This window comes from Pholcus phalangioides, unplaced genomic scaffold (genome assembly GCF_987345545.1).
Source record: "Pholcus phalangioides strain wild (caught in Gottingen) unplaced genomic scaffold, Ppha-v1.0 ptg000022l_1, whole genome shotgun sequence".
Classification (NCBI taxonomy): Eukaryota; Metazoa; Arthropoda; class Arachnida; order Araneae; family Pholcidae; genus Pholcus; species Pholcus phalangioides.
Genome location: NW_028301615.1, coordinates 7,829,394 through 7,843,281, shown reverse-complemented (window position 1 = coordinate 7,843,281; position 13,888 = coordinate 7,829,394). Strand labels below are relative to the sequence as shown.

Below are 13,888 nucleotides of genomic sequence, written 5' to 3'. Positions count from 1 at the left end.
ACCAATCTTAATTTGTTCCTTTATAAAATTTATCAGTAATTCATTTTCATCAGTCTTCAAAGAAGACAGAGCATCATTTAAGAAATCTATTTTAGAGGAATTTTCCTCACACATAGGATTCATACTTTTAAGTGTGTCTAATATATCAATTAAGTCATTGAAATTTGTCAACTTATATGGGAGGGTAAATTTTTAAATTTTTTCAATGCAATACTTTTTAGATAAACAGAAACATTAAGATTACTTGCAACCACTGAATGCAAAATCTGTGGATATGGTTGTATATCCAAATAATAAACACAAAATTTGTCACTTTTTGATTCAACACTTCATAAAAATTGTCAAGATCAAATGTTTCAACACATTGCTATAGATCTTCCATACTGCTGATTTGTCTCTGTTGAGAATATGTTGCTGCATCAGTCACACTTTCCTCAAGAGCCTTTTTTAAGCGTTCATTCTCTGCGTTTTTTTGGAGTTTGGAGATAACCTTCATTCAATAGGAAGTGCCATAGAAGTTGAGGGATATCCTTCGAAGATGCATGGCACAGCGTTCTTTCTTCTCTTAATTTTCAACGGAGCTGTTAAAGTCTTACCACTGTTTTCGTCAAAAGCCGAAGATTCTGTTACCAAATTTGTGGCCAGAAAATGCAGTTCACATACTTAGACATGAAATAAGCATAATCAGACTGATGGCTATTGGTAATAACATGAAATTAATTTAGACTCTTTTCATTACTTGTTCTCCATAAGAGATGGGACAAATAATCTGCTGTTAAATTATATATAATATACTACTATTATAGCTAGTTAAATACTAGTTCATAAATTATATGGTAAATTACTAGAGTTAGGAGTAAATAATGATTTACATTGCCTTGATTGGATATGAAATTGTAATTAAAAACAAAAATCATTTTGTGAGTAATATTAACATACTATGTATCATTGTCAAATTTTATTGTCAGTATCATGGCAATCAGGGTTGTTGATTTTTTTGATTTAAATAATCATTAATCTATGTTTTCTTTAAAGAATATAAAATTAAAGAAATTTTAACTTACAAAAATAATGACTATTTAAAAAATATTTTCAAACTAAAGATAAAGAACTTGTGAAATATTTCAGAACATTTTATTAAGAAAACGGAGGAAAACACTTCTTGAATAGATAGATATCTTGCATCAAGTATTAAATAATTTTACCTTGTGTGAATAATTGTCCATTTGTTTCATTAGAAACACTAGTTTGAATGCTTTGTCTACTCTTAATCTATTTCGCTATTTGGAATGAACTGCACCTTGAAAAAATCCTTTCGACACAGGCATCAATGATTTGGCTGTAGTTGGTGTGTTTACAAATTACATATCGCTCTCTGTAATTGTATCTTTACCCAAAACATTATAAAAACTATTCGACCACTGAAAATCAGACATTGTATCAACAACCTTAGGGTGAAAAAAAATAATTTTTTAGCATGAAAATGGTTCTAACTTTTCCAAAAACCAGAGTCACATTTTTGTTTGATTAATTCAAGACCCTTATTTCTCTCTTCTTTTGTGACATTAATTCCCTATTAGAAGTTAACACTTATTAGCTTGGAATGAATGCATCAAAATGTGCATCTGTTAATGATTGTTCATATATATTTTTATACTCTGATGACAAAACCTTTTTATTGTTTGATGTATGCTTCTTTTATCTTCAATTGCAGCTTTTCCCATGCCAATACATATTCAGCTATGGAGCAGTTTTGTGTGTGTTCCTTTGTACAAAATCTTTCATTTTGGCTATTGGCTTCAGAATCGCAATTATGTCCTTGACATTTCTTTTTGAATCAATATTTAAGATTTCACTAGAGATGTTACTATCTGAGATCTGTGGTCTTCACAAACTTTGGTAACAACTGACAAATTTTTAACATAAGATTCAAGAGAATCACGATAAGCATTCCGTCATACCTCTACAGGAAGACCAATACACTTCCACCTTACACATGATACCATGCTTTTGAGAAATGATTGTGAAATTATCTAAATATACTTGTAACATATACTTTGTTACATCAGTTTTAACCAAATCGTCGGCTAACAAGTTTAAAATGTGGGCACTGCACCAATATGTAAGTCCCGAAAAGCCAAGCTTTTTATCCAGAGTCTTTCTGGAAGAAACCATACTTGCAGTAACAAAACTTGATATGTTACATTCGAAGTTTTCTCTTCTGTTGAATTCACTGAGCTAAAAACTACATTTGCTAAATAATTTCCAGCATGTGATAAGCCGGATGTGGCAATAGTATCAACATGGATGGCTTTACCACACCATTTGATAATACACAGAATGTATTCATTATGTATATCCATCCATCGGCATGTAATTTGATTTTTTAAGTCAACTTTACATCCTCTAACTTCATCACTGTAAATCTTGGGTAACCATTTATCAGCTAAATTGGCACGACTGTGGTATCTCTGATATTTGATATGCATATTAATATATATTATAATATAAAAATATTTGAAAATATATTTAAATTAATTGATATTTAAAATAATTTAATAAAAATTTAAATCAGTTTAGAGCTGCATAAATAATTTTATTCAATTACAACCGATAATTTTTCATATCTGAAAAAAATTGATTTAAATCAGTGATTTTTTTAAAAAAAATCAGTTGATTTAAATCATGACAACCCTGATGGCAATATCTCCCAATTACCAGTTTTTCAATATCTATTGAAGTAAAAAAATTCCATACTTAAAATTCAATATCATTTAAAATTACCAATAATTTCATTTTTTAATTAAAAACACTAATTTCATTTACAATTGTGATGAATTTCAAAGAAATTAATATTCGGCCACAAAATATTTGATATCTGGCCAAAACATTAGCTGAATAATTGGTACTCTGTTATTCCGCAGAATCACTATTTGTCCCATCTCTATTCTTAATATTGGAGTTAATTTTTTTGCATTCCGTTTCGTGGTTTTTTTTTTTTTTAATTTTTCTCAAAGAATAAAACAGTATGATTTGTTGCGAAATGAGCACTTACACTACTGTGATCATTGGGTATGAAGTCCTTTCTTTGGATGGCATTCAGCCATTTCCTCTTCATATCTTCACATTTCGAAAAATAAAATACAGATACTTTTGGTCCTAACAGATAATTTCCTCTGCAATACGGGACACAGCACTTGTCAGGCATATTTCTGGAAAAATATCTCTAAATTAACTATCGGCGATCACGTGCGTACAAACTGATGTTTTAATGGCGATTACTTGGGCAAGCAGCGTCAGTCGGGGAGAATGCCAAGAAGAAGAAAATTTCTTTCTCGTTTAGGCCAGAGTGTGGTGATGTCACAGCATCGAAAATATCGCGGGTGAAGGCATCCTGCTCTAGAAGGTACTGCATGAATCCCATTGAACATGTTTGGGACATTTTAGGGAGAAAGATTGCTGGTCATCCATCATCCCGACAAACTTCCGCACTTCCGCAGGAATGCAGCAGAATACCTCAGCCTTCATCAATAATATCTGGAAATCCATGTCTCACATGTGTCAGACATTGCTTTCCATCCAAGAAAGCCATACGCAGTCTTAGAAATGATTTTCAACTGAAAGTCAAGAGTAATTTTTTTTTGATTTAGTCAAGGTAGTTTTTTTAATTTTTCAATTAAATTTTTTTTAGGAAATGATGATTGTGGCAACAATGATATATCCTCATCTGAATCAAAATCGACCAGTAGTACAAATTTATCAAGTCCACGACACAGCAGGCTTGTGTTTTCAGAAAAAGAGAGAATGTGGCAGTCATCTGCATATGATTATGAACTACGCTTCTGTGGGCACTGTAATACAACAACAGATATTAAAGAAGCAAATTTTTTTGGAATGTAAGTTACAACATATTTCTGAACGAATAGAAACAATATTCAATTTATCTCGGGCTATTAATGCTGGTTGGTAAGAAAATTTGCCATTCTAAATTTTAAGCTTTTTCTTTTTGCCAATAAATGGTGGAAGTGGTTCCTCTAATTTTTTGTTTATAAAAAATCAAAGTCGTCGTTAATGGGTTAAAGGCTAAGACAATGGTTATCAATTTGTTTGTTGTGACTACCAAGAACATCGCCCAACTTTGTCAAGGGCACCCCGAGCAGAGGATAACGGTTGTTCATTTTCACTTGCAAGAAGGAACCGAACTTCAACTCATACAATTATTTTTTAAACATGTCAGTATGGTCACTAGGTGTGGAAGCTACAGGCATTAAAAGTTTGAGAGTCACTGCCCTAAGATAATGAAGATTTGATAGACCCTCATATCATATATAATGTGAATGTTATAACTTTATTTTGTTTTTATAATATTTATAATAAATGATGGAACCTTTCCCCCTTTTTGAAATGTAATTCCAAATTCTTATGTTCCTGCTACTTATTGTTTCAAATCGAGACATCTGCCACTTTAATTTTCAATAAAGAAGAGCGATGACAGCACTTTTAAACATGAAATACTTATATTGTAACTATGGCCCCCCACAGGGGGGGGGCTGACAGGGCTCCAGCCCTGGGGCCCGGGAGTCAGGGGGGCCCGTGGAAAGGTCTTTCCGATTTTTTTTCTTTCAGATATGTTCCATAGGAAAATATCAGTCATAACAATTTGCAGTCGTATGGACGGATATCTTGAAATACGTACCTTCTATTCTCATTGAAATTTTTTTTAACTACACACATGTACAAGTAAACGAAAAAACAAACAAACAAACGGAAACGAAGAAAAGAACATTGTACAAGGGCCCCCCCCCCCTCTTGGGTGGCACAAAGTTTCTAGAATATATAGTCATTCTCCTAGGAAGGAAAAAAAGGCATTGTGATGGTCAAGGACACCAGCATTTTGTGTGTGTCCTCAGGGCGACCGCGCGACCTCTGCTGTTTCAGTTTGTAGAAGGAGATAATGTCTGGATAGAATGAAAATTGGCGTAAACACACGTCGTATTCCACAGTGAAATTGCCTTTGGGTGCCAATAAACCACATAACACCCCCCCCCCCCAACATCCTGGAACAGGGGCCCCGTAGGCTGCGCTCTTCAGCAGACCCCCCCCCCCCCCCTCTGTAGTGAACTAATAGTGCGAAACAAATACAAAAAATGACAAAAATGGTCCAGGCCCCAGGCCTGAAGCTCCACCAGCCCCACTCTCGTTATGATACTGAGAAAGCTGTGCTGCAAGCTTTTGTACGAAATACAGTGGATCCCGCATATAAGGTTTTCCTCCTTATTGCGACTTATTTTGGGACTCTTTGGTGCCAACTCTGATTGATACACATCGAGATTTCTCGTTTAAAGTGTTTTCCCACGAAAAGTATTGTACGAAATCGCTGTAATGACGTGTGTACTGAATCACGTGATTTCGCTCACGGCCCCTCTAATAATCCTCTCCCAGTCCGAACAAACCTTTTTTTTCCTTGCTTCTGGAAAAAAAAGCTACATTTTTCGCATCGGCCTTTTTTATTTGCTGTACTGTCTTGAGGACACATCTCCCCAATGTTTCTAGAATATCTAGAATCATCTCCCCTCAGAACTTCTATTCACAGACGACATTTTGTTGGATCGATTGAACAGAAAAATATTTACGGTTGGCGTCTGCAAAAATACGGTTGTTTGAAATCTTTTAGTAAAATTGTGGAACGAGTTTGCATACATAAAGGATTAATTTTTGGATGAATCCTACGGTTCTAGCCCAAAAGAACGGTAAGCAAAGCTAAAAATGTAAATTTTTGTTAAATTTTTATTTTGAGCATTAAGAGTTAACTACTATAATAAATGTATGTCCGAAGAGTTTGGCAACAATACATTTTAAACAGCAATACAACAAATACATTTTAATGTTAAAATATTTCATTCATTTATTTAATTTGAAACCTCAATTATTCGACGTTTTCACTTCGACTCAAACTCTGAAATTTTTGAAAAAAGAAAAACATAATTTATATCCACATCAAATGCGCACAAAATTTTTGTATGCAGTGAAAAAGCGTTGCTGCAACAGTTCTTGCATATTGTCACCGCAAAAGACATAAATTTTAGGGTGATTGCTGCGTATATGAAAATTGTCAACGAGATGGCTGATGACCATTTGGAGTGGACGCTTGTGATTTGTTTATTGCCTCTTTCTGAGAATACACAGATGTGGAGAGTCTTGAAGAAATGGATTTCAATTGTTTTGATGGCCATACGTCCTTTCAGAATTTTTTCTCTCCCTATGTTTTCAACATTATCCTGAGAGGGTGAGAAAGTCTACTGTAAGCATTGGGTGGGGTACAGGTCTGCCGAAAATACAGATATGGTACACATGCACAGTAAGTTCTTTCGATCATTTCCTGTAGAATTTTCTTTCGATGTGGTGCTTCGTTTGTTGACAGGGCCATCGTAAGAACCTCATGGGCCCCCGGGCCAATTGATTTTTCTGAGTCCCAACCTGGAGAATTCTCAAAAATTTCAGTTAGTTCCCAGGCCATGCTCGGGTGGGGCCATGCGTTCAGACGGCACTGCTTGCTGACTGCGTCAAATCTGTCGTTCGTAATGTCTCTCTCTCTAAAAAAAACTAAATTTTAGAAGAATTTTAAATTGATAACGAAAGTTCATCTTGCAAACCAGTTGAATATCTTCGTTTCAACTTTTTGAAACGATTATAAAGCAGAGAAACAAAACCAAAGAACAAGCTCCTGATTGAAAATCATCTACTGCCACAAAAAAAAAGTCCAAGATAGGGAAATTTTTTCAAGTCGAGAAGATTTTGTTGCGATTTTGTACCCAATGTCGTGCCGCAAAGGTAATGTGTGTTGTGCTAAATTTTATTTCTTTAAATGATTTGAAATGTGATTAAATTTCCTATGTGTATATATATATATATATATATATGGGAGGGAGATAATTTTTTAAAAAGGCTCAGGTATTCACTTCGACTTACACATAAAACTTTTCATAAAACGTTTTGACTCGGCCTATTGGACGTCGTATAAACGACTGTAACAGAATTGTCAAGTTGCTCAGTTGAATAGATGAAGTGAACATAAATATTTGAATTATTTCAGTTCAATTTTTCAGGCCGGTTTCAGTATTATTAGTTTATTAACTCTTTAATTCACTAAATTCATTTATTATTTTTGGACGCCTGTAGTGAATCGCCTGGCATAACGGAATCGCTTCGTTTTATCAAAAAAACCATTGCATGGAATAACTTTACATTAGATCAGGGTGTCAAAACTTTTCTCACCTGAGGCACCCTTTTCCCCTATTCACTGCTTAACCCGCGAGCTCCACCAGCTCCCCAGAGTTGTTTAACAAAGAATATTTCCGAAAACCTCACACTCTGACAAAGGTTGGAGGCACACAGTTTGAGAACCAGTACGTTATAGGAATAATCATTGATGTTCTAAATGAAAGGAAAATTAAACATTTGGATAGAAATTTTGTTTTGTGTAAAACACATTTCAAACTGTGGTTCGTCATGTAGAGACTCTATAGTAGTTTCATTTGGTGTAGTATGAGTATACTTGCTTGCTTGGTGAACAACGAAACTATAGAGATGTGGTGGATATCTTATCTGAAAGAAACTAAGGATAAATTTGATACTGTGCATGTATATCTATATATATAAAATTGATTTTCTGTCTGTGTGTATGCTCTCTATACAAATCCACAATTTTAGATCGATCGTCGCCAAAGTTTGGATATATACCAAACAGGGCCTGGATTGAACGATAGGCTACTTCAAAAGTTCATCAGAGAAGGGCGGGTGCCCGAAATGGACGAAAAACCGTCGGGCAACACTGTTTTCTGGGCCTCAACAATCACTTTCGGAATGTTTACTTCGGTTACCGTGGCTCCCTAGTAATGCGTTTTACACATGCATATGCCTTTACAATGCGGTTTGTCACTTCTCGCAATCCTGCCAGTATTATATATTTATTCCTTTGTAATGGTTTGTCACTTTTCCAATCCTCCCAATAAATAAAGAAAACACAGGCAGCGCCGGGTATTATAGCTAGTATTGTGCATGATAAAACTGCAGTGAAATCTCGATGTAACGATATTCTGCGGACGAAGAAATAAACCATAATATTATCGTTAATAAAGTATAATAACGTATTATCGTTAATCGAGAGACGATTGGTTTAGATTGAACACTAGCCATCAGGGCCGCAACTAAATGCTTGATCAGCTGAGGCAAGAACATATTTTGACATCCCTCCCCACTTGTAATTTTGAAGAAGAGGCTATAAAAAGATTAATTTTGCTCACCCTTCTGGTCCTAGGCAAGTTTCTATGGGAAAGCCATATATCGCCTAACCAATTTTTCTCTTAACTGGCCCATAGGGGAGCTCTATTGTATTGCATAAAATTATATACAAATCACATAATCATATCTCGAAACGTAATAATATTTATTACACACACAATTATATTTTATTATTTAATTTAAATATGCAGTGAAACCTCGATATAACAATATCAGACCTCGCAGCGCCCCTATTTTTTAGAAATGTCCTCCTATTTTCCTACTTTCGTCGCAGTTGCCCTATTTTATTCTAATTCTCTCCTACTATTCCTATTTTATCCCTTCCTTCCTTTTATTTACGGCCAATATCTCACTACTCTACTTCTACGGGAGCAGGGGATGACAATAACTGTATCTTTTCGCCCCCGCGCCATATAGTCAAAGTGCTAAAAACTGAAGTCCAGTAGGGAAAGCGAATCTGTTTGGGAGATCGGTTGCCGTAAATATCGGTTGGCCAATCATGCCCGACGTAAAGCGTTGTCGTGAGCCGTATTGTGCTCTGTAGGAAACAGTGCTTTTCTTATTGGTGAGTGGACGGCGTGTCGCGCTGGGTGATTCACGTTGCGCGCGGCGTAGAAAACCTGCTCCTAAGAAAACTCGGCTTTACGGGGGGATCCGATTAGCCGCACGCTAAACCCAGTTTCTTTTAACCTTCAGAAATAATTTTCAGGTTTCTTTATCTTCGGAGTAAGTATTACGTCAGCATCGATGGTGGGAGTGGGAGAGGCGTTCCGATTTGCTAACTGATGACGGAGAGGGGTGTTAGGATGATGTTTACTTCAGCACCCACCCTTTATACAAATATGAAATATTCTTAATGACGTCTTACTCGGTGCGCCAAAAACGAATAAAACTTTTCGCTAGTTTGTGGGCACCTGAACTAACATCCTCCCTATTGAGTCTTCTACAGAGCCACTTTAGTGATCTCTAAGTACTTCGCGGATCCAAGTGCTCTGGTCCTGTGTCGCGCGTCATACAATTGATCCGTGATTATGCCGCGGATCACTTAAGTAATTTGGGAGTGGGCCGCAGATAACTTGAGTGTTATAGAACAGCACTTGTGACCGCGCCAATGCTCTAAAACTGTGTCACATGTCACTCAGGGGATCTATAAATGTGCCACGGATCGCTTAAATGGTCTGGAATTATGTCACGGGTCACTTAAGCGATCTGTGAATGTGCCGCTTGGTTCATTTTTACAAAATTAGGTTTGAAAGGGACAGGCCACATTTGGGTCGTACAGGCCAAGTGTTTACCGCGGATCAAGGGTTACCTATGGGCTTATAGGTAGGGTCGCAATGAATTTCTTAAAAAATTTGAGTTCTTGGCCTTCAAATAACATTGAAATTAACTGAAATTCATTGTAATAGGATATTTTCTCTCGAAATTTTAATTATTAAAAAAATATATTTTTTGATTTTCTGGGGGGGGGGGGAAGACCACAAGCCCCACGTGCATCTCTGATCCACCCACTATGCGTTAGGAGGTGGGGGCAGAGCGCTGACGAAATTTTGCTGAAAGGGGGAGGATCAGAGTTTTGCTGACTCTTTCTAACAAGGGGAGAAGGGCTCAAAAATCGCTAAAAATTTGCTGACGTAATGCTTGAACGGCCCTTTTTTTAAGCATTTTTTAACCCATGGCCTAAATATGGCGTGCCTCAAGTGGCCTCGGTACACTTGCAGATAAATTAAGTGGTTTGTGGCGCATTCCTACCTTATTTAAATGACCCGCGGCATATTTCCAGATCACTCAAGTGGCCCGTGGCACATTTCCAGATTACTTGAGTGACCCGCAGCACATTTACAGATCGCAAATAATCTGCGGCGTTGTTCTAGATCACTTAAGTGGCCCGCGACACGTTTTCAAATCAATGAAGTGGCCCCACACTGTTCACAAAAAGTTGAGTTAAGTTGTAATATGGATAAGTTCTCGCTCCTCCTAAAATACCAACATCTACGATGTAAAACATACACAGTAAGGATTCAATTATAACTGACGAAATGATTTTGATATATCAATATAATTAATCCTATTAAAATCACAATTTCATATGAAAAATTATTCATTCAAACGTTTTTAATTTCAATTCAAACAAAAAATTGTACGCTCGACTTTAAATTTTCCCCAAATTTTCATTTGAAGGCAATATTTTCATTTAAAGGCACACAATATGGTGATATATCAGCATATTGTGTATCTGATATATATCTTTGTCAGGTTCACGATATAGATGTATGTCATGTTCAGGATATAGAGCTATGTCTTCTTTGATAGATCTATATCAGGTCTATATTGAGAATCTGATATAGATCTTTGTCAGGTTCACGATATAGATTATGTTTTTCAAACTATATTAAAATAATTTATTGTCCCAAGTTGTTGTCCTTCAAAGTAGAGATTATTCACATGGAATCAAATACATATTCGGCTGAAAAATTATAGACTTGATCGATTAACATCATAAATAATTTGCACCATATAAGACGAGAGCGTTCTATATCATAGTTATGACATCTGATATTCCTCTGACATTTCGATATATAACGATATGGTCCAAATATTGTACTATATCGTTGTGCTACTGGGGAAGTCACTTGGATAATCTGAAAGTGTGCAGCGGGCCACTTGAGTGGTCTAAAAATGTGTCAAGAGTGCCTTTAAAATAATCTATAAAAAATTCATCGAGCCACTTAAAGTGTTAATGTATTGCAGACCATTAGGTGATATGTGTGCTGCGAGCCACTCAAATGATCTCGAAGCGTGCCGCGGGCCACTTAAATGATATGTAAATGTGCCTCCAGACATTTACAGTAATCTGCAACTGAGCTACGAGCCACTTAAGTGAACTGGGGGTTTGCTGCGTGTCGCTCAAGTGATTTGGAAATGTGCTTGGGGTCACTTAGGTGATCTGTATATATGCCGTTGGCAGCGTAAATGATCTGGAAAAGTGCCGCTGGCCACTGAAATCTGGAAATGAGTCCTACTTAAATGATTTGATGGTCGTTTGTGAGCCACTTGTGTGGTTTTGCTATTCGTAATGGGCCACATAAGATAACTCTGAGATGCCATTGTTTAGTATGTCTGTTTTAAGGCATAACTAGGTTCATGTGTATGCTATTGACGACTGCCGTTGTCTATGAAAAAAAATTCATGAACATAATATGCAGGCCATTCTAATCGTTGTATCCTTCGGGTGTAATGTAACTCCAGGAGGTGTTACATCAGCAGTGTTCAACATTCAGTAAAGTGTTGGCCATTTCATTGATTTCGAAATGTGTCGCGGGTCACTTAAGCTGACCTGTAAATATGTCTGGGTCAATTGAGTACTCTGGAACTGTGCCGCGGTGATCTGTAAATTTTCCGCGGGTCACCTAAATGATCTGGGAATGTGCCGCAGTATACTTAAAGAGCTGGTGGCAGATGACAGCGCTACACATATAACAAGCATTACACAGAAACGAAACTTCACGCCAGGTTTCACTACACGTACACTCCAACATGTACCAATTCGTTAGAGGTTCCGCAGAGGAATATGGACGATTTACATGTCTGGTTTAGTAATAGTAGTATACTTAGGGCCGTATTCACCGACATGGTTTAAACTGTAGTCGCAATTTTTTGATAAGAGATCAATATAGATTGGTTAAAAACCTGAATTTAACCAATCCCTGTCGATCTCTTATCAAAAAATTGTGACTACAGTTTAAACCATGTCGGTGAATACGGGGCCCTTAGAGAATGTGAAACCGTGATGCAGGTTACTTGAGTGATCTTTTACGAGTTCCATGGGTCAATTGAGTGCTCTGGAATCGTGCTGCAGCGATCTGTAAATATCCTGCGACATATTTACTGATCAAGGAATGTGCCACGGGTACTTGAGTGATCTGGGGCTCTGCTGTGAGTCACTTAAGTGATCTAGGAATGTGCCACAGGTTATTTAAGTGAAGTGGAACAGCAGCTGGGGTAACTTGGGTAATCTGGAACTGTGCCGCGGTGATCTGCGAATGTGACGCAAGCCACTTAAATGACATAAATCTGTGCAACAGGGTCTCTTGAACGATATGGAAGTGTCGCTTGGTTCATTTTTACAAAATAAGATTTGAAGTTGTGAGCCACAACAGATGACTCCGGGCCAAAGGAAGAAAATGAAGGAGGAGGGGGGGGGGGAAGCTCCAATAAATTCCTTCCATTTGTTTCAAACCGAAATGTTTAGTTCCGTAAAGAGGTTAAGGAAACCCAAAAAATTAAAATGATTTTGTTTTTTATCATTGACGATAATTTTCACGCACGTCAAAAATTTCACAAAAATTCTTGGTTAGACAGTCATAATGCCAGGACCATAACTAGATGTTTGGGCAACTAAATGATAGGGCAAGCATGCAGTTTGACACTATCCTGCAGTGACAGCTCTACCACACCTGCCACCTAGCACAAGTGCGGATTGATTGGAAACTGTCATCAACATTATTTAACCAGACGGGTAGTCACATGTCAAAGTTCAGGGTTATGCGGATGACCTTTTGGTGATTGCATCTGCCCCTACTGTCAAGCGATCAGGCGATCTAGCAGAGGAAGCCCTCAGAACAGTGTCAAATTGGCTGCACATGCATAAGCTCAATCTCTGTATGGCTAAGACAGAATTCTTGTGGATATCAAAGAAGAGGCCTCCCACTATCTGGTTCCAAGGAAAAGCCATCAAGAAAACTGACGTGCTATGTTATTTAGGTGTCTTTATCGATAAGCAACTTAGCTGGGAAGATCACATCAAGGAACAGAAGAGAAAGGCGTCCGGTGTTCTTCAGAAGATGCCGATTGCCTTTCCAGGGCTCCAGTTGTGCAGAAAGAGACGTCTAGTGACATGGCTATCAACAACGAGATCAATCAAGAGTGTATGGCATCAATTAATGAAATATCGACAAAGTATTGAATGCCGCCTTGATCAAAAAAGCAACTGACTCTGATGAAAATTTATCGAAAATCAAACAGAAAATTCAAAGATCCTGAACTTTCTTATAAATACACCTTAGAAGACGGAATCCTATTCAAAGGACAGAGAGCAGTAATTCAGAAAATACTACAGAAATCTGTTTTAAATGAACTGCATCTAACACACATTGGCATCACAAAAATGAAATAACTTTCTCGAAGATACGTTTATTGGAAAGGAATCGACAAAGATATTGAACATCATTTATCCAGATCATGCGAACAGTGTGTACAGATCAAGACAAATCCTTCAAAAGTGCAAGTCCATGCTTTGGACGAACCAAAGGAAAATTGGAACCGGATCCACATTGATTGCGCTGGGCCTTTCCAGAACAATTTTTTCTTGATCGTTATTGACGCAAAATCCAAATGGGCCGAGATCAAAATATGTCGAAATGCACCTTCTACATCCTCAACCCTTGAAATTTTATCTGACATTTTCGCTGTGCACGGGTATCCACACACAATTGTTTCAGACAACGCAACAATTTTCGTCAGTGACCAGTTCAAATCTTATTGTGCTAAAAATGGAATCTTTCAGAAGCTTATTGCACCTGGACAT

At 37.1% G+C, this 13,888-nt stretch overlaps 1 protein-coding gene across 4 annotated transcripts in view; it reads left to right on the top strand.

Moving 5' to 3' along the window:
- Positions 1 to 13,888, top strand: part of LOC149069414 (WD and tetratricopeptide repeats protein 1-like) — a 530,664-nt gene that overhangs the window by 461,612 nt on the left and 55,164 nt on the right. For all 4 annotated transcript variants that reach the window (XR_016195038.1, XM_089249200.1, XM_089249199.1 and 1 more), the window contains one exon: positions 3,692 to 3,896. Coding sequence is in view for 3 of the 4 variants with exons in the window: in XM_089249200.1 (XP_089105326.1) it covers positions 3,692 to 3,896 (205 nt within the window). In the remaining variant the exon portion in view is untranslated. The remainder of the gene's footprint in view (positions 1 to 3,691; positions 3,897 to 13,888) is intronic.